This window comes from Molossus molossus, unplaced genomic scaffold (assembly GCF_014108415.1).
Source record: "Molossus molossus isolate mMolMol1 unplaced genomic scaffold, mMolMol1.p scaffold_m16_p_7, whole genome shotgun sequence".
Classification (NCBI taxonomy): Eukaryota; Metazoa; Chordata; class Mammalia; order Chiroptera; family Molossidae; genus Molossus; species Molossus molossus.
The window spans coordinates 20,932,889-20,954,180 of NW_023425401.1; the positions used below are offsets into that span (position 1 = coordinate 20,932,889).

The 21,292-nt window shown below is 33.6% G+C and overlaps 1 protein-coding gene across 5 annotated transcripts in view; it reads left to right on the plus strand.

Annotated features, from left to right (window-relative positions):
- SNX13 (sorting nexin 13) overlaps nt 1-21,292 on the plus strand; it is a 121,362-nt gene that overhangs the window by 62,839 nt on the left and 37,231 nt on the right. For all 5 annotated transcript variants that reach the window (XM_036246212.1, XM_036246214.1, XM_036246216.1 and 2 more), the window contains exons 9-15: nt 4,633-4,716; nt 6,262-6,400; nt 6,771-6,859; nt 10,796-10,895; nt 11,734-11,927; nt 19,269-19,373; nt 19,956-20,088. In XM_036246212.1, the coding sequence (XP_036102105.1) occupies nt 4,633-4,716; nt 6,262-6,400; nt 6,771-6,859; nt 10,796-10,895; nt 11,734-11,927; nt 19,269-19,373; nt 19,956-20,088 (844 nt within the window). The remainder of the gene's footprint in view (nt 1-4,632; nt 4,717-6,261; nt 6,401-6,770; nt 6,860-10,795; nt 10,896-11,733; nt 11,928-19,268; nt 19,374-19,955; nt 20,089-21,292) is intronic.

The following is a 21,292-nucleotide window of genomic DNA, read 5'->3' on the forward strand; positions in this document are numbered from 1 at the left end:
TTTATGCTGATTATCTATTTGACATCAGAAACTTTGTCTACCTGGTACTCCAGACAGCCACTGTTAGGCAGGGTCTCAGCAGCATTTCACATGGTTGGCTGTCTTTTCCTTCTTGAAGCTGTCTGTCTGAAGTTTTATGTCATTGCTTTTTCTGATTTTTCTCTTCATTTGGTCTCTTATTTTAGTAATCTTTATATGCCTTAACTCCTCTTCTACTTAACTTTTAAATATCCAAGTTCTTTAAGCCTGGGCCTTCTTCTTGCTCATCCATCCTTTAGGCTTTAAACACAAGCCAAATGTTAATATCTTCCAGATTTATGTCTTTAGTCCAGACTCTCCTTCTGAGTGCCAGGCTACTCTGACCAACTGCCCACTGAAATTACTATTTCATTGACTTATAGCAGCCCTTTTAAACTTTAAATGTCCAAAATGGAAATCTTATTCTTGCCTCCATATCCTGTCTGCCTTTCAGTATTTTCTCCATCCCATTAAATGGTATGACCATCCAACAGATTTTTCAAATCTGAAGTCCTTTCAGAAGCCAACAAGGCCTGTGCGTGGCTTTGTTTACCTTTCTGGCTTTCATGTTGTACAGTCACTATATCCAGCCATACTGGCTTTTTCTCCATAAATGCCATTTTCTCCCCACCATAGGGCTGTCTCATACCCCACCCCCTAACCATGTTCAAAATGATTTTCTTTATTCTTTTGGCTAAATTGTATTCATCCCTCATATCTCACTTCCTTAGAAATGCCTCCTCTGACTACCCAATTTAAAACTTCCCCATAATTACTCGTTACTATAGGTCATTACCCAATTGTTTTCCTTTATAGCATTTACCATATTTTAAAAAGAGAATCTGGCCCTGGCCAGTTTGGCTCAGCGGTTAGAGCGTCTGCCTGCGGTCCGGAGAGACCCGGGTTCGGTTCCCGCTAAGGGCATGTACCTCAGTTGCAGTTTGTCCCCGGCCCTGGTTGGTCGTGCGGGTGGCAGCCACTCGATGTGTCCCTTTCACATCGATGTTTCCCTCTCTCTCTCTTCCTCTTCCTCTCTCTCCCTCCCACTCTGTCTGTACAAAATGGAAAAATGTCCTCGAATGAGGAAAAAAAAAAAAAAGAAGAGAATCTGGTTGTTGTGTTTACTCACTTGATGCATCTTTTCCTAATAAAGATAGAGGCCATATCTGTATTTATCATTATTATGTACTTGGTTGTCATCACAGTTGCCACTTAGAAGATACTTAATCAGAAAATCAGTTCTGATGTAAGAGGAAACCTGTTTGCCGTCCTTGCTGGCTGTGGTGCACATGTTACTGCAGCTCCCTGAAGATCTGCCTTGTTACATGTGTGACAGTTTAAAATATGTAGGATTGTTTAGAGAGCAAGTATGTTTTGCTATAGATTTTTTTTACACCAATATTTTATTTCTTTTGAGTAGAATCTAGTTGAGTATAATTGTAGAGCACTGAATTCAGCAAATTAGTTTTTTTCTTTATTGATTTTTGACAGAGAGGGAGAGAGAGAGAAATCTTGATGACAGAGGACATCGACTGGCCGCCTCCTGCATGCCCCCCTACCTACTGGAGATTGGGCCCTCAACCTGGGCATGTGCTCTGACTGGGAATCGAGCTGGTGGCCTTTTGGTACTTGGGTCGGTGCTCAACCACTGAGCCACACTGGCTGTGCTTTTCCTTTTAATTTGATAGGTCTTTATCAGTTTTCTTTTGTTGGTAATTAAATTCAAGTTTTCCCCAGACATTTTTGTTAAGATTAAATAACATATTAAAGATGACTTCTTTCCTTTGTATGGATCCTTTGCCTCACTAGAACCTGTATAGGTATTGTTGTCATATGGTTACATCTTGACTAACCAAATACTTTTTGAGGCAAATTAGAAGGCCAATTAGTTTTCTAAAACAGATTGATTAATTGTATTAACTAATAAGCATTACATTTATTTAAAATTTTTTTCTATGTGTTTTTTAAATTATTTTGAAAAGAAACTTTTAAAAAAGTTTTTTTGTTCATGTATTTTCTCCTTGCAAAGTATATTTTAAGATCTGAGCATATGGGCCAGAGACATAATTTGAAGAAAGGAATTATATAATTACTAAAGCTAATTTTTAAGAAGTTAGAGACTAAAGCTGACATTGAAAGAATAAGAAATTCCTTCTAATTTGAGACTATAAGCTGTCTCAAAATGCACTTCAGAAAGTCACTGGAGCTGTTATTAATGCCTTTTAAAATTATTAATTCATCATGGTATAATAGTTGTCAGAGATTTGAACAGCTTACAAAAGTAGAATTTATAATATTTCTCTAAAGGAAAATAAAGGGAAGGCCACCTTTTATGAACTTATATCACACAATGGCCCAGATATATTAAAGATCTGGAATAAATCAGTCTTTTACTTAGAAAAGTGAAATATCCTGTTAAGCTTTTAGTTATTTAGCTTCTCCAGTATTCTTAAGAAATAGTGTTTCATAAATTTAGAAATTAGAGGCAGTGTCAAATTAGTAACAGATGAAAATATATTAATAGCACACCACTAAATACTTAGTTTATTTCCATTCATTTCATATTTATCAAACACCTGACATGTTTAATGACCTTAAGAAGAAGTAGCCCTGGCCGATTTGGCTCAGCGGTTGGAGCGTCGGCCGGTGGTACAGAGAGACCCGGGTTCGGTTCCCGCTAGGGGCACGTACCTCGGTTGCAGTTTGTCCCCGGCCCTGGTTGGTCGTGCGGGTGGCAGCCAGTCGATGTGTCCCTTCATGTCGATGTTTCTCTCTCTCTCTCTCTCTCCCTCCCGCTCTATCTGAACAAAAAGTGGAGAAATGTCCTCAGGTGAGGATAAAAAAAAAAAAAAAAGAAGTAGGGAAAATAATTTTGAAGATACATAAATCAGTGAAATAGATGACTAGTCTCACTCATGCACAGAAAGTTCCTAGAGAGCTGTAGTGTATTAGAGAAGTGGAAGATACAGAATTACATGAAGAATGGTAAGTGAGCCCTGGCTGGTTTGGCTCAGCGGTTAAAGCGTTGGCCTGCGGTCCGGAGAGACCCCAGTTAGGTTCCCGCTAAGGGCGCGTACCTCGGTTGCGGTTTGTCCCTGGCCCTGGTTGGTTGCGCGGGTGGCAGCCACTCGATGTGTTTTTTTCACGTCGATGTTTCCCACTCTCTCCCTCCCACTCTATCTGAACAAAAAATGGAAAAAAAAAGTCTTCAGGTGAGGATAAAAAAAGAATGGTAAGTGATAAATGCCATAAATATAGGGCATTAGTGTATTTTATTTTATTTTTTTAATTGTTTTTTCTTTATTGATTTTTAGAGAGAGAGGAAAGGAGAGGGAGAGAGAGATAGAAACATTGATGAGAGAGAACATCGATTGACCGCCTCCTGCGTGCCCCACACTGTGGATTTGGCCCATAACCTGGGCATGTGCACTGACTAGGAATTGAACTAGTAACCTCTTGGTGCATGGGTTGTCGCTCAACCACAGAGCCACGCCAGCTGGGCATATTTTTTTTTAAAATATTTTTTGATTGATTTGAGAGAGAGAGAGATAGAAACATCAATGAGCGAGAACATCGATCGGCTGCCTCCTACATACCCCCAACTGGGTACTGGGCCCAAAACCCGGTCATGTGCCCTCATCAGGAATTGAACTGGTGACCTCTTGGTGCATGGGTTGACGCTCAACGAGTGAGCCACACCGGCTGGGTGGGCATTAGTGTATTTTAAACATATAAATAAAAGTGTTTAGCTGGAATGGTCAGAGTATTTCATTGGAGAACTGACTCTGTAGTCAGTCCTTAAAGGAAGGGAAGAGTTTTCATAGGTAGGAGCATAAACACCTGGAAAAAATGGGAAGGTATATTCTAGAGAATGGCAAGTAATTATATATTATTTTATTTTCATTATTTTCTACTAGGAAAAATTTCAGACAAGTACAGTTGGTCCTTGTTTAATGTGGTTAATCAGTTCCAGACTCTACCGCAATAAATGAATTTCCACGAAGTAGGATTCTTTATGTACAGTCGTCCCTCACCACTTTGCGCTTCGACGTACGCGACTTCACTCTATCGCAGTTTTTTCAAAATCGTGGTAGAGTGAAGTTGCAAAAGTCGAAGTGCAAAGTGGACAACTGTATAGGGAATAATATAATAGACATTTGTATACCAACTACTCAGCTTTAACCAGTGTTAATATTTTACTATAGTTGCTTTGTTCCTGTTGAAGGTAAGCACTAATCTGAAATTGGTGTGTATCTTTTTCTTCTTTGTTTTCATACTTTTAATATAGATATAGGGAGTCATAAATACTTAAACTGCCATATTTTGCCTTTTAAAAATTGACAGAAATACTAACATACTAGAGGTAGCTTTTTGCTTTTCTCCACTGAACTCTAGGTGTAATTGTGGAGATGTATCCACATAGATATTGGTAGCTTCACCTCAGTTTAGACTACTGTATACTAGCTCATCTGTTTATAAGCTTATGTTGGTTATCAAGTTTTACTTTTATGTGTACTATACTTAACAGCACTGTGTTAGGAAATTTATATTATGCTATTGATTTGAGAAGTATATGAGATTAAATTTGTTTTTGTTTTTTAAAATTTTGTCCAGGAAATCCTTGCACAAGGAATTCTTCTTCCATTAATAAATCAACTCAGTGATCCTGATTATATTAATCAATATGTCATATGGATGGTATGTACTTTCTAAATTACAACTCTTTAAAATAGTTTTTTAAAGTGTAGTAATAGTATTTGGAGATTAGGATGATTAAGCAATAATTTATTAAAGAAATTAAGTAAAAATATATCTAGAGATAATCTTTATATTTCCAGTATTTCTGTTTGCTACTATCTTGAATGTGCTGGTCATATCTTTTTTTTTTTTTTTTTTATCCTCACCCGAGGACATTTTTTGTTCAGATAGAGTGGGAGGGAGAGAGAGGAAGAGAGAGAGAGAGAAACATCGACGTGAAGGGACACATCGAGTGGCTGCCACCCGCACGACCAACCAGGGCCAGCGACAATCTAGCGGGAACCGAACCCGGGTCTCTCGGGACCGCAGGCCGACGCTCTAACCGCTGAGCCAAACCGGCCAGGGCTGGTCATATTCTTTTTAAGATGTTTAAAGATAAGGTAATTTTTACAATTTTGGTGCTGTTATTACTTATTTAAATTATAAAGGATATTTACTGCCCATGCGTATGATGAGTATTTTTTTAACGTTAGACCCTTCCATGGAGGTCACAGAACCTGATTGTTATTTTCTTTTGTTAACTTTTATTGAGTCCTACAAGGCTCTATCAAGAGCTTTAAAAATATACATATTCACGTAATTAAAATTTTTTTAAATGTATATCCCTTGGTTTGGAATTCTACTCCTGAAATTTATTCTAAAGTGATGATAAGCAAATTTGCAACAACATTTAAGGCCACTAATGGAAACATTGCTTATAATATTAAAAAACTGAAAGCAATTGAATTGTCTTACATAGAAGATTAGTTTAATAAGTTATGCATATTGATACAGTAGAATACTATATGGTCATTCAAAAAAAAAAAAAGATGATAGTATGTCCCAAGTTCTCTACCTTTCCGTAGCTCCCCTTACTGCTTTACTTGGTTTAAATTTTACTGACTGTCATAATGATTAGTTCCTTCACAACATCCTCAACTACCTTTCTCTCTCTCTCTCTCACTGTACCTGCTTGGTGAAACCACACTCTGGTTAAATTCAACTTAACCATCCATCTACTGTATTTCTATTCTTAAACAGCAAGTGATTGGAGAAAAAGACAAAATAATAGTTATTCATGTCATCACAGTGATTCTGTTAAATTTTGGTCAGAGTATCCTACTCTTCTTTTTCAAACCCTCTCATAAATTTCAGTCCCTTCAGAATTTTCTTTGCCCTATTGGTTTGCCCTCTATCACTACTGATCTTGTTGTCTACTCTTCTACCTTTCTTTAATACAGCTCAACCATCGTGGCTTCCTTGCTATCACCAAACACTCTGAGCGTGCTTTTCTGCTTTCTAGCATGCTTTATGTTTTAGTTAACTTTTATTACAGTTTGTGACCCAGAGAATTGAAGTACCTTGAATGTAGACATTTCATTTTGTTTTGTTATAAGCATTGGGAATATGGCAAGTCGTGCCTGTCACCTGGTATGCACTCAAAATTCTATTTTCCCTTAATAAGTGAGTCCCCCTCCCACCTGGTTTTTAAACTTTATTTTTCAGATCCGTGAGTCTAATTGCAACTATGAGGCCTTTATGAACATTATTAAATTGAGTGACAATATTGGAGAGCTAGAAGCAGTCAGAGATAAAGCAGCAGAAGAATTACAGTATCTTCGATCTTTAGATACAGCTGGTGATGGTAAGTAATTTAAGGAAAGAATGTTTTACTTCTTTATTCATTACCATATCTTCAAACAAAACTGTAATTTACCTAAATGTCATTTTACGCTATTAGTTGAAATCTGGCTTATTGTGTTAACATGTGCTAAGACTAAGTTATTATACTTTCTGAATGTGAGACTATTATTGCAGTTATTTCTAAAGTAAAGAGAATTTGTATGGTTTAGTATTAATTAGATAATTTCACTATAAAATTTTAGGTCATTTATTAAGTAAAATAATTGCTCTATGCATTGGTTTTTATGTTAAATTATAGTAAGTGCATGTTAAAATAATTTCATGTACAACATTACCAATTTATAGTTCATAATCAATTTGTTTATTTTTAGATATCAACACTATCAAAAATCAAATAAATAGCTTATTATTTGTAAAGAAAGTATGTGACTCAAGAATACAGCGGTTGCAGTCAGGCAAAGTAAGTAAAGTACTTTTGAGTTAACATTTAGTTATAAATACCTTTTATTTATTATAATGTCTAGCAGAGTGGGGGATGGGTAAAAAAGGTGAAGGGGAGTAAGAAGCATAAACTGCCAGTTACAAGATCAGTGACAGAGAAGCTATGTACACTGTGGGGAATATAGTCAGTAATATTGTAATAACTATGGGGCAGCTGATTACTAGACTTACTGTGGTGATCACATCATTAAGGAATATAAATGTCTAGTCACTAAATTGTACACCTGAAACTAATATAATATGGTATGTAAAATATAAAATAAAATAAAAATTTAAAATGTCTAGCAAATAACAAAAAGGATATCAACCAGTACAATACTCTACCAAAGAACTTTTAGAAAAAAATGTTTCTATACAATGTAGTATAAGTATTTATGAAACAAAGCTGAAGAGATTAAAAAATGCTTAAGTAATTAAAGATTTTATTTTATTTATTTATTCAAAATTTAATGTTGATTGAATTTATGCATGGAACACCATTGTAGATTGACCTAATAGATAAAAATCTCTCTTCATGGAGCTTACATTTTAGTTGCTGAGTCAGAAAATAAGCTAATAAGTACATTAATATATAATATAAAAAAATAACCCCAAAAAAGGGTTAGAGAATTTCCAGGAGTGTTTTCTATAGGTGCTGAGAGATCTGATGACATTTAAGCATAGGAAGGACTAAATAACATGAAAAAGTCCTATAAATTTTTTTTTTTAATAGAGTCTTTCAGGGAAGGTGAGAGTTCAAAGGCAAAGGTCCTGAGATAGGAAAGTGGTTGGTGAGTTCAAGGAGGTTATTGCGGCTGGTATGCAATGAATGCGAGGAATTGTTAGTAGGAATGAATTTGGAGAGGAACCTTGGGGTTAGATATATATGGTTTTACCTGCCATAGTAATAATTTTTTAAGATTGTAATTGTGATGGGAATCCATTGCAGATTTTCCTTGGCAAGTGATGTGATCTTATCTGTGAGTTACAATGATTACTTTGGCTCTTTTTGATGAATAACTTGTGGTAGAGTGATGGGGCAAGATGGCAAACTAAGAGATCATTTACAAGACTATTGCTTTAGTACAGTAAGAGATGTCTGTAGAGGTTGTGAGTAGTTAGAGATTAGATACATTGCTAACAGAATTGAATGGATTAAATATGGGGTGAGAAACTAAAAAAGGACTCAGGGATGATTTGTAGGTTTTTTTATGTTGAGCAACTGCATGAATAGTGTTGCTTTTTACTAAAATGGATAAAACTGAGGGAGGAGGAGGTTTGGAAGAGTGAATCTAATTTTGGATGTTTTGGTTTGAGATCCCCGTTCAACATTCAAGTGAAAAAGTTAATTGGTAAACTCAAGTTCAGGAGAAAGTTTAGTGATAGAAATAAACTTTGAGAATCATCAGGGTTATCAGATGTTTATTTAAAGTTAAGACACTGGATGAGATTACCTAAAAGAGTGAGTGTGGGTAAGAAGATACCAAGAACTAAGGCCTGAGGCAATTCAGTTACTGGAGTTTAAGACAAAGTGGAAGATCAAAGATACAGAATAAGTGGCTGGTGAGATTGAAGGAAAACCTGAGAGTGTGATATCCTAGAAGCCAAGTACAGAAACTGTTTAAAGAAGAAGTGAGAGATCAGGTATGTCAAAGGCTACTGATCAGTTGAGAAGGATAAAACTTAGAATTGTCCATTGGGTATGCCACCAAGGGAGTTATTGGTGATCTGATGATAGCCATTTTGGTGGAATAGTGGAGAGAAACCCTGATGGGGGAGTCAATCAGTCCAGGAGGAAATGGGAAGAGATCAATCAGAAACAGGGATTATTGTTTGCTGTTTGGAGGAGTTTTACTATACATAGACCAGAGATTTGGGGCTGTAAGACAGTAAAACACATTTTTAATTAAGTTTAGTTTTTAGTAGTCAGTTTTTGTGTGCTGGTTTTGTATTTTGGAAATTTATTTGTGACTCTCTCTCTGGTCTTGTAATTTTGCAGTTTTTCTTAAGTAATAGAAAGCATATTTTTTTAAGTTTTGTTTGCTAGCTTAATTTTAACTGACATTATTTGAGGCCCACTTTTGTCATATACATGTGTGTGCATTTATATGTATGTCTGTATTTCAGTTAACTGTTTTAAAATTAGTTTATATACCTATGCAAATTCAGAATAGAAAAATGACATGTTTTCATTAGTACTTAGTATTTCTTTAAATAGTTACACTATCTAGATCTTAGAGTTAGTGATCCTTTATCATCATTATTATTTTTTTTTATCCTCACCCGAGGACATTTTTTCATTTTTGTTCAAATAGAGTTGGGGGAAGGGGGAGGAGCGAGAGAGAGAGAGAAAAACATCGACGTGAAAGGGACACATCGAGTGGCTGCCTCCTGCACAACCCCAACCGGGGCTGGGGACAAACCACAACTGAGGTACACACCCCTAGCAGACACCGAACTGGGGTCTTTCTGGACCGCGGGCCGACGCTCCAACCACTGAGCCAAATCAGCCAGGGCCATCATTATTTAAAGTCTGTTTGCCGACACACTTTTTGATATTGAATCCTTTTAAAATTTAGGTGCTTTCTTTGGAAACCTGTCATTTATATTTTGAATATCAAGCTTTACCTCTTCAATAGCTCAGACCATGCATTTTTCTTTGGAAGTAACCTCAGAATCCTCAGAGATGTTTTTTAACCATACTACTCATCTTGAAGTCTTAGAAGATCCTTTTCATACTTTTTTGTTATAAATAAAGTTATAGTGAATACTCTTCCCCAACTGATTATTTGTGAAGCTGCTGCTGGGCAGGAGAAATAGAGGAGAAGTCATGTGCTGGCACAGGGTTGCCTTAAACCAGATATTTTAAGTCAGTTATCTATTATTCAGTACTTACAAGAAGGGATACTAGTTACACAATAAGTTTTTTTTCCCCTTTCTTCAAATTATCTTCGTTTTCCTTTATGTATCACCTATGTCTAATTTAGTATCTGTCTCTGAATAAGGCAGCCTATTTAGCTTTCAGAGTACCTGCCTATCTTTCCTTTTTAAATCAAGGGTTGTGAGATATGGATTTGGGAATATGTACAGAGAAGCTGGTGGACATAGTTCACAGAAATATCATGTGTTAGAGGAAAGGACAGCAGGCTTTGAAAACAAACTCATTCTTACCAGCTTTGTGATCATAGGCAGCCTTTCTGGTCTTCAGCTTTCTTATATGTTAAGTAGCTTTGGTGGTACTCAATCTTATAGGAGTGTGGTGGAGATTAAATGAAGTAATGTGTATAATGTACCTAGCATAGAGCTTGACATGTAGATTCTCTAAATTTTGAACCTTTTTTTTTCATTTGTTTTATGTGTAGGTAGTTACCGTGCTTATAACTTTTAAAAGCATATGTAATTTATTGTTTACATAGTCTGAGAAGAGATATATTTTCTACATTTACGTTTTTGTAAAATACTTTATAGAGTTTTTACTCTCTTAGGAGCAAAATTACTCGTTGGGAATATTTTCTGTTTTCCCGGTAGATAGACTTCAACCTATACTTTAAAATATTGAAATTTCTTTGTTCTTGGACATATTAAGTATTCTAAACATCCCCTTGAGCCTCCAAAATATCATTTTCATTTGAAGTATGTAGAGATAGAGAATATTTGAAAATATAGTAATTTAGACTTATTTTGTATTGGAAGAAATGAATACTTATCATACTTAATATATATTTACTAAGCAACTCTGAAAATAACTTTCATCGAGCTGAGACTATTTTATTGGGAACCCACATGTATGAGAAAGGAAAAACTCTATTTTTATTCCATTTTAATTTATAATTAGAGTTCTTTATAACTATATAAAGATCTTTAACCTAATGAGTGAATAGATGTAATATTAACCTAAATTCGCTTTCATTTGTAGGAAATAAATACTGTGAAACTAGCAGCGAACTTTGGGAAACTTTGCACAGTCCCTCTGGACAGCATCCTTGTAGACAATGTTGCACTACAATTTTTTATGGGTGGGTAAATCCATTTTATGAAAGTAGTATAATCCTTGAAATTTTATTATTAAATTTTAGAATCTTAAAGTTAAGCATGCCAAATCTGTCTCTTCACTTTTCCCCCATTCTCTGAAATGTTCCTTTTTCTCTGGAAAACATAGAGGTAAAGATTTATTTTGTTTTTGAAGAAATAAATGTTTATTATAATTCTAATGTGCATTTTCTAAATTGCTTTAAAAATAAACCTTAGGAGAGTCTCTATGAATTTAAGTTATTTGAGGAAGAATATTTTATGAGGAATATGCAGTATTTATAATTTGTTCTTACCATTTTTGTGTATGAAAGGGGAGGGAATTTTATTACTATTATATCAAAATTTTCTTTTATTTGGAGGATATTTTCAGCAAAACTTCCTGATTCTTAATATTTGTGATAAAAAATATAAATACATGATTTGTTAGAGTTCAGTCCTTATTTTTAATATTTAAGGAAATAATACATATTATGATTAATGATCTTTATTGGGAACAAAAGCTGAATGTTAGTGAAGTAATTTATTTTTTATGAAACTTTGTGTAGTGATTTTTATCCCCTAGAGATTTTATCATGAAAAATGGGATTTTTAAAAATGTGCTTTTATTTGTATTTTCTACATAATTGGTCTTTTTAGCTTAACTAATTCACAATAGAACTATATTTTTACTCAAACATGTTTCAAACATTTTCAAAATGTAGAATTTTAAGTATTTGAAACTTTAATTCTTCTTAACTAATCCTTCTTAATTTATCATACAACTGCATGCATCCAGAAATGTGTGACATTAGTATCTATGTTGTGATGGATTTTGTTTGGTAGATTACATGCAGCAAACTGGAGGTCAGGCACATCTCTTTTTCTGGATGACAGTGGAAGGGTACCGGGTTACAGCCCAACAACAACTAGAAGTTTTATTAAGCCGTCAGAAAGATGGAAAACATCAAACCAACCAAACCAAAGGTCTTTTAAGAGCAGCTGCTGTTGGAATTTATGAACAGTATTTATCAGAAAAGGTGAGAATATATTTTTGTTACCGTGTTCTTATCTCCTTTGGCAGTAACACTGATAATTTTTATAGTACTTATAAATATCCATTACGCATGCTAGGCACAACTGTTTCACATACATTGTCTCATTCAATCCTTTAACAGTCTTATTGTGTATTATCTTCAGTTTTTAGTTGAAGAAACTAATGTTTAGGAAATTGAATTAACTTGGCCAAGGTCATGAATATACTAAATTACAAAGTCAAGATTCAAGATCACAAAACTTTAGATTCAAAGACATAATAGTTGAAAGTAAAAGGATGGAAAAAAGCAAATCATGCAAACAGTAACCCAAACAGAGCTGCAGTGGCTATACTAATATTAGACAATAGATTTTTAAGACAAAAATTGTTACTAGAGAAGAGAGGAACATTATACAATAATAAAAGGGTTACTTGATCAGGATGATAAAACAGTTCGAAACATCAAAAGCCTCCACATACATGGAACAAAAAACTGACAAGAAGGGAGAAATAGATAATTCAGCAATAACAGTTTAAGATTTCAGTGCCCACTGCCATTAATTGATAGAACAATTAGATAGAAATCACCAAGGATATGCAAGAATTAAAGAACACTATGAACCAATTAGACCTTTCACATCTGCATAGTACTTCCTGTAACAGTAGCAGAGTACACATTATTTTCAAGCACACATGGAACATTCTGCAGAATAGACCATATGCTAGGTCATAAAACAACTTTCAATTTACAGATTTCCTTGTTTTTAAAAATGTTTTGTAATCCTCCTAGAGGACATACATTTTTTATTTATTAGAGAGAGAGAAACATCAATCAGTTGCCTCCCTAAGTGCCCTGACCAAGGATCAAACCCGTAACCTAGATATGTGTCCTGACCGCGAGTCGAATCTCCAACATTTTTGGTGCTTGGGATGTCACTCCAACCAGCTGAGCCAACTGGCCAGGGCAACAACTCTCAATTTAAAAGTATTGAAAATCATACAAAATATGTAATTTTCTCACAATGGAATTAATCAGAAATCAACAACAAAAGGATTTTTGGGACTTTATATATATTTGAACATTAAACAACACATTTCTAAATAGCCTCTATAGAGGTTGAAAAGAAATCAGAAGGGAATTAGAAACTATTTTAAAGTGAATGTAAATGAAAATACAATGTCACAATATATGGAGACATCTAAAGCAATGTTTAGAGTGAAAGGTGTAGCTATATATGTCTAAATAGAAAGAAGAAAGATCTCAAATCAACAATAGATGTTCTCACCTTAAAAATCCTGAAAAAGTGAATCAAAATAAACCCAAGGCAACAGAAGGAAGGAAACAGTAATGATCAGAATAGAAATCAGTGAAATACAAAAGAGAAAAACAATGATAAAAATCAATAAAACCAAAAATTCATTCTTTCAAAATTTCAACAAAAATGACAAACCTCTAGCTTGACTGGCCAAGAAAAAAAGGTCACCAAAACCGTGAATGAAAGAGGGGGCATCACTACCAACCCTATAGAAATTAAAAGGACTATAAGCAAATATGTAAACAACTTTGACAACTAATTGGACAACTTAGATGAAATAGACAAATGCGTAGAAAGACATAGATTGCCAAAGAAATAGAACATATAATAAAGAATTTTAATTACTAATTAAAATCATCTCACAAAGAAAAGCCGAGGCCTACATGGTTTCACTGGAGAATTGTATCAAACATTTCAAGAAGAAATAATACCACTTTTTCACAAACTCTTCCATAATATATATATTATTTTAAAAAACCACTTTCCATCTCATTTTATGAGGCTAGTGTCATTCTGATACCAAAGTCCGACAGACATTATTTAGAAAACTACAGATCAATACCATGAATATGGACACAAAAATTTCCAAGATTTAAGAATACTCATATTCCAGTACTTATTTTTTCCTAATCCAAAGAAATACCTTTTTTTAAACTCTAGTACTTTTAATGACTATGCTGTAATACTTATTAATTTATACTTACTAACACAAAAATTAAATTTGAATATTCACTATGAAAATTCATTTGTGTATTTGCTTATATTTTTGCCTTATGAAATATACTTCAATAGTACAGTTTTAAGAATAATAGTAGAACACACACCTGTACACCATCCACCTTAAGAAGTGGAACATTTACTATACTTTTGAAGATCCATATGTATTCTTCGCCTGTCCTCACCTATCATGTTCACGTGCTTGTTTACTTCTTGATAAAGCCTGTTTCTTATAGTTATTCACTGGTTTTCTCATACAGTTTTGCTATGCACGTATGTTCTAAACCAGTGGTTCTCAACCTTCCTAATGCCACGACCCTTTATTACAGTTCCTCATGTTGTGGTGACCGCTTACCATAAAATTATTTTTGTTGCTACTTCATAACTGTAATTTTGTTTTCCAATGGTCTTAGGCAAACCCTGTGAAAGGGTCATTCGACCCCCAAAGGGGTCGCGACCCACAGGTTGAGAACCTCTGCAGTCTAAACAGTCTATTGCTTAGCTTTGTTTTTAAACTTTATATCAATGGAATAATACTGTAAGTATTGCTTTTTTCCTACCCTCTCACCATTATATTGGAATCCCTAATTTGATGCATGCAGGAATAATCATTGTCACTAAAGTATTTCATTGCACAGGTATACAACAGTATTTATTGTTGATCATGTTTATGAGCATTTGGTTTTTATTGCATGCTGTTCTGAATATTGTTGTTAATGTTTCTTTGTGCACAAGTTCAAGTTTCTGCTATATGAACACACTGCTTCAGAGTGTATAAGTCTTTTGCATGTTACTTTTTTTTTTTAATCCTCACCTGAGGATATTTTTCCATTTATCTTCAGGTAGAGTGGGAGGAGGGGGAGAGGGGGAGAAAAAGAGAGGAGAGAGACAGAGACAGAGACAGAGACATTGACGTGAAAAGACACACCAACTGGTTGCCTCCTGCATGACCCCAACCAGGGCTGGGGACGAACCGCAACCGAGGTATGTGCCCTTGACTGGAATCAAACCCTAGACTCATTGGTCCATGGCTGACACTCTAACCCTGAGCCAAACCGGCCAGGGCTGCATGTTAATTCTTAAAGTCAGTTATAAAATAAATTCTACTGTAGTCCAATAGTATGGATTACAATTATAATAGAAAAATCAGAAAATGAAGTTACTTAAGTTGGTTTCAGCATTTTAAAGATTTTTTATTGTTTTCTGGCTCATTGTTTCCATTGAGAAATCAATATGAGTTTGTTATTCTTTTGAAAGTAATCTTTTTTTAGCATTGAAAGACATCCCACGTCTCAGGAAACCCTTCCCTGGGATACCAAAAGTCCCAGATTTTAGCCATGGATGCAGAAGGTTGAGAAACGGTACAAAATCCATCCTATAATTCCAAAAATAAGGACTGAAAGCAGCATGTTTTTGTGTCAAATGACTATGGCATGGATAATCTACCCTTTGTAGTCATTGCTGTTTTTCTCTTGGCCTCTAATATTGGCAACCATTATTTCCTCTTCATCATAATGGATCTTCCATTGTGTAGCACATGAGTGTGTTGTTATCATGAGTTTTTAACAGTTCATCTTTCACTTTCCCTATCTTGTGCTTTGTATTATAATAGGAGTGTTTAATTTCTAACATTATGGATACTGTAACTATGTTTTATAAAAGTTCAGATAATGAAAATGAGAATGATTATAATACCAACACCATCATGACTCAGACATCACCAAAAAAAAAAAAAAAGACGAAATGACTGGGTTATTTTAATGACAGATTGAAGGAACCATACAATAGGATTAGAGAAAATAAATACCCAAATAGAGCATACTGCACAATGTGCAAAAAACATTTTGGGATTTGTCATGGTGGAGAAGGGGATATGAAAGCAAAAATGAAGAGTATTACAGATACTTTTTGGTCAATAAAGAGTTATTTTTATCTCCCCAAAAGATTCCATCAATCAGTTTGAAATAGTGGCCTGTCTTTCCCTTGGTTGTTTGTAAACTGACATCTTATGATCCAGAGATTTCAATGGAAATATCTTGTGGGTAAAAAAGAGAGGAAATTTTGGTAACAGACGATGTCACCCTTTAAAGTTTAGAGCTTTTTCTGTCAGATTTTTTCAGCAATCACGCTTTCTCTAGTATATTGTGTTATATCAGACTGGACAACACGAGTGTATTTTGCATTGCTCCTAGGTAATTTGATTTGAAAAAATGGAGTTTTAGATATTTTCTTGATTTCTAAGATTTATAATAAACTGCAAAAACATAAAACAAACTTTGCTCATCTATCTACATATTCAGCAGACAGTGCAAACATAAATTTTAACAAATTCTAGTTAGCCCATAAAGTTCTTTCCAAAGAAAAAGATTAAAAACAAAAAAGATCTCACCTGCTAAATATCATGGGCTCCTGTTATATAACACTGCTAAAGGAGATATCATTTGCTTACTGAGGTTTTGTAATGAAAGTTTTTGTTTTAAAACATGTAGAAACCTTGAGATTTTTGATATTATAAAAAGTGTCAGGAATAATCTATTACACACTTGTCTTTGAGATGAGTATCATTATTACCAGTTATAGAAAAGATGCTAAAATGTTAGCCTGCAGTAAAATTATATTTTTAAAGAATGGTACAAGAATAATATCCTTCTTTAATTTAGAAATACGTCAAGAATGAATATAGTGAAAAGAAGTACAGTAAACAAAATTTATATGCCTTTTCTTCAAAACTATTGAGTAATCTTTGAAGAGGCTACAGGGAATCTTGAAAAGGATGGACTGACCTAAGTGGCTTATATGTAGGCTATAACAAAAGGTTATACATTGTAAAATGACTCAGTTTTTGGAAATAAGACTATTGAGAACTCAAAAAAATATCACCAGAAAGGGACAGCCTCCTTAAACAGGACTTTCTCTGTTTCTTTACTAAAACTGTAATTTATTTAGAATCTACCTTCAGTCTTCTCAAGTTTAAAGGATATGTGTGTTTTTAAATAAACCAAAGGATGTATATACATATATGCATAACCATTGGACACTGACAATAGTGTGGGGAAAGGCAGGAGGGGAGTGGGAGGAGGGAGGGGTCAGTAGGGGTAAAAGGAGGGACATCTGTAATACATTCAACAGTAAAGATAAGTTTTTTAAAAAGTAAAATAAAATATAGGTTTTGGGGAAAAAAGTCATTTTCCTTGAGGAGAGGTTTATCTTACGATGACATCATTATGCTTTGAAGCACGAAAAAGTGGGCATTTTAGACATGGATAGCTTTTATATTGAATTCACAGATGCAAAGGACCTGATTGACAAACAGCTGGTTTACCAAACAAGCCTTTAGATACAAAGATGATGGACATTTTTTGGAGAGCTGGAAACAAATCCCAACAGCTCTTAAAACCTGCTGTTTTTAGTAAGTAAAATCTTATTCTATGCCTAAATGATTTTATTGAAAGGATATTTAACTTGATGTCATCACATTGGATTGGTAAGAGAAATAAGTATGATGTAGCTTAAGGGTAGAGCTGAAAATCAAAGTGAATTTTCATTTGATTGTACTCAGTTTTACCACTACGTAAAAGAAAGGGATGTTCTAAAAGCTGCAGGCAGTTCAGAGAAGTTTTACTAAAAAGAGAAACACACAAAGTAAAAGTATCCTATGAAATAAAAAGAAAAATAATTGTTTATTTTTTATTAAGTATAGATCATATCTGTTTAATCCTATTATATGTATGATCTAATTTTTAAGTCTTTTATGTATTTTAAGAATACACAGTAGTATAGCCTATAATATTTAAATATCTAATTAAAATGTTAAAATAAGTTTCTGTATCAGAGGACAGAAGCATAAATATATTATGTATTTCTTATATTAGTTGTTTAATTAGTCCTATTAATTACTAATTGCCATTGCTAACTAGTCCTTTTATTTTGTTTAAATAACCACATTTATGTAATAGAAAAGTAAGGAATACAGATCCATAGATAATTTTGTCAAACACTTATTTTTGTATTATGATGTTAAAGTAATAATAAATGTGTGTAAATATTTCTTCTATATTACTTTTTGGACTGGGGCAGTCTGGTAAATTGTGACCCATGATAGCTCTCCAAAAGTTTTGGTCACCTTATACCAGGGAGCCTTAATCCAATTCTGTGTACCTGAGTTTATAGGAAAAATTAAAGTAAATAAATATAAAATGTTATTTTCAAATTACCTCTTACTATTTCCTAGAAACTGAGTTTAGTGAGTTTAGAGGGCAAATGAAAGGACAAAACCAACTAATGTCATATTCCTCTGCAATCTTTGTAACGTTCTTGGAGTTGTTTAGCTCTCCTGTGTCTGTTTCAGGGGAAAACGTACACACACACACCATACCACAACACACCTATATACAAGCAACAGATAAATACCGTCTCCCAAAATGAAACCACCACCACATAACCTACTTGAATTTACTAACAAGAATGTTAACAAGGGAGCATTAGAAGTTCTATAGCACATTTCCTACACATTTATACACTGTTGTATACTTTTTCTCCCTTTCCTTGAAAATGTATTAATTCTGTTTTAGATATGTTATTGTATAGCATGGAGAAATTATTTAAACAATGCATTCTTTTGCTAGTTCTCTAAGAGTTACTATCCTCATCACTTGCTTGCTCTCCAGAGCCTTCAGAACTAAAAATTCAAAGTTGATATCCTAAAGATGACCATATTTCTAGATTTTCAAATTTTTTTATTGCTGTAAAGTAGTTTTTCACATTGAACATCAGATTTTGGAAATTGTTGGAACAGATTAACTTTTCAGATATTTTCTTTCTCTTATCACAATGGAACTTTGCTGGAGTGTTGTAAAACCAAATTTAGGATAAAGGTAGCCACTTTTTAAAGGCTATTCAAAAGGATTGTTTCTAGTGTTAAGTGATAAGTAACAAATGTCTTATTATTTTGGCAATTATGGTAAATACACATCCAGGACTAATGAATGCTAAAAACTAACTCCTAATGACAGTATTTCCTGTGTGCCAGATGTTGTGTTTGTATGATTTAATAAATCTCTTTTAATCCTTACAATAACCTATGGTAGTAGTATCTCCATTTTGCTGATTGAGTAAATGTTTGTCTACCAGGCTACCATAGTACATGATGAGGAGATTCTAGCTCTTACACATCAAGTTGTCATTTACAAACCAAGCATTTTCTGCCAATTACTTTCAATAATATGAGTTCATTATTTAATTCTCCTACTATCAAGACTTAACTTGTATTTAGAAATTTCAAAGATAATTACTATTATTTTTCTGTTTGTCAGGCATCTCCAAGAGTTACTGTTGATGATTATTTGGTAGCAAAATTAGCAGATACTTTGAATCATGAAGATCCAACTCCTGAAATCTTTGATGACATTCAAAGAAAGGTATTATATATTATATTTTTATTATTAGACCTTTCTTGAATAAAATATATTTTCATATGCATGTATTTTGTTTTTAAATGGTATTGAAAATTGTAAGAGAGGTAACTAAACAGATGAGTTATGGTAATACTTTTTAGTTACAAAAAAGGTAGGCCAATTTTGTTCATTTTCTTATTTATTAACAAGAGGAAAATGCTTTTTTTTTAGGCTATTTTATTTGACTGCAGAGCCAGAAATACAGTCTTAGAACTTCATGAATTAATGATGTATATGAATAACGTCATTCAAATTTATTTTAATGCTCTTGAGCCTTTACCTGGACTTCTTAGAGAACACTATTTCCTAGAACATTATGTATAACCTATTGTCATGTGACATGTTGTAGTAGGACCCTTTTCAATGCAATTTAGGTACTGATGGACCAAAAAATCATTAGTTGTGATACAGTCTTGCTAACATCTTGTAAATATGGAGTCTGTGATTCATTATAGCAAGAACTCAGTCTAGCTTTGGTAAAATCTTACTAGTGGAAATCAGTACATTTTCTGTATTAATGATTGAATATCTTCATTTATTCAATAGGTGTATGAATTGATGCTACGAGATGAAAGATTTTATCCTTCCTTCAGACAGAATGCACTTTATGTGCGCATGTTAGCTGAGCTAGATATGTTAAAAGATCCTAGTTTTAGAGGATCAGATGATGGTGATGGAGGTAAGTGGCACACATTGTACATTTATATATATGTATTCCTATATATTCTGCTTTCAGACCTTTCAGACAAAATAAATATGTTCTTGAAGTCCAAATATAAATTGCAATATATTTAAAAATCTATTTAAAAATTAGTAAAGTTTAGTTACCATACTAAATTAAAATGTTGAAAATTTAATAACAGATTAGAACATGTAACTATAGAAGGCTTGAATTCTTAAAGAATGTTTTTTTCTTTGAGTTTCGTCATGCAAATATTTTTATGGTAAATAATAATATTCATGACTAACAGGATTATTGAAGAGATCAAATGAAAATAACAAGTAATGATTCTGAGAGTACACCATAAATTATAAAGCTTTATTTTAAAAGCACAGGCTTATTTTTCTCTTTATATGTTTTCCAAATCCTGTGTAGTATAAACTGAAAGAAGCTACAACAGTCATTTATTCCATTCTTTCAGTTTTTTCAAATGAGGTTACTAACATCTTGATAAAGTGAGAAAAGCAGATTGTAAGAGTCAGAATATTTATATTTTACTCCTGTTCTACTACTTATTACCTGTGTGATGTTGGCCAACTATTTAATTTCTATAAGCCTCATTATTCTCAGTTGTGAATCTGGATTACTATTCTCCTCATAATAAATATCTTACCTCTGAATCATTGTCAGATATTCAAATGGAATTATGTACGTGAAAATGATCTATACACTAAAACACAAATATAAGTTTTTATTGGTAGTTAATAATCAGTTATTTAAGAATAGTGGGAGAGGCAGCCCTTAGAGCATAAGGTTCCAGATTCTTAGGCCCAATGACTGTTGTACTTGTGATCTGGTTCAGAAGTACTTACTAATCTCTGGTTAAACATCTAGGGTTTGATAAACTTTCTGGTATGTTCTACTAAGCAAATAAGCAATGTAATAAAAAGTAAATGGGAGATAATTGACTAATATTTTAAGAGAATACTTTAATTTTAATAATTTACTTATGAAGGTTTATGAACAGGACCATTTGAGGTTGGAGATATAACAGATCTTGTAGGTTGTGAGCACTGCTTTAAAAAATACCTCTATTATGGAAGTTTCCTGCCTCCTTTCTCCTCTATCCCTCCCTTACCCCAGTCTGTATAAGTGAGATTTTACTTTCAAGTAATCTAAGAAATCTACTTACATATGTTTGCGTTTGAATTTTAATAGCTTT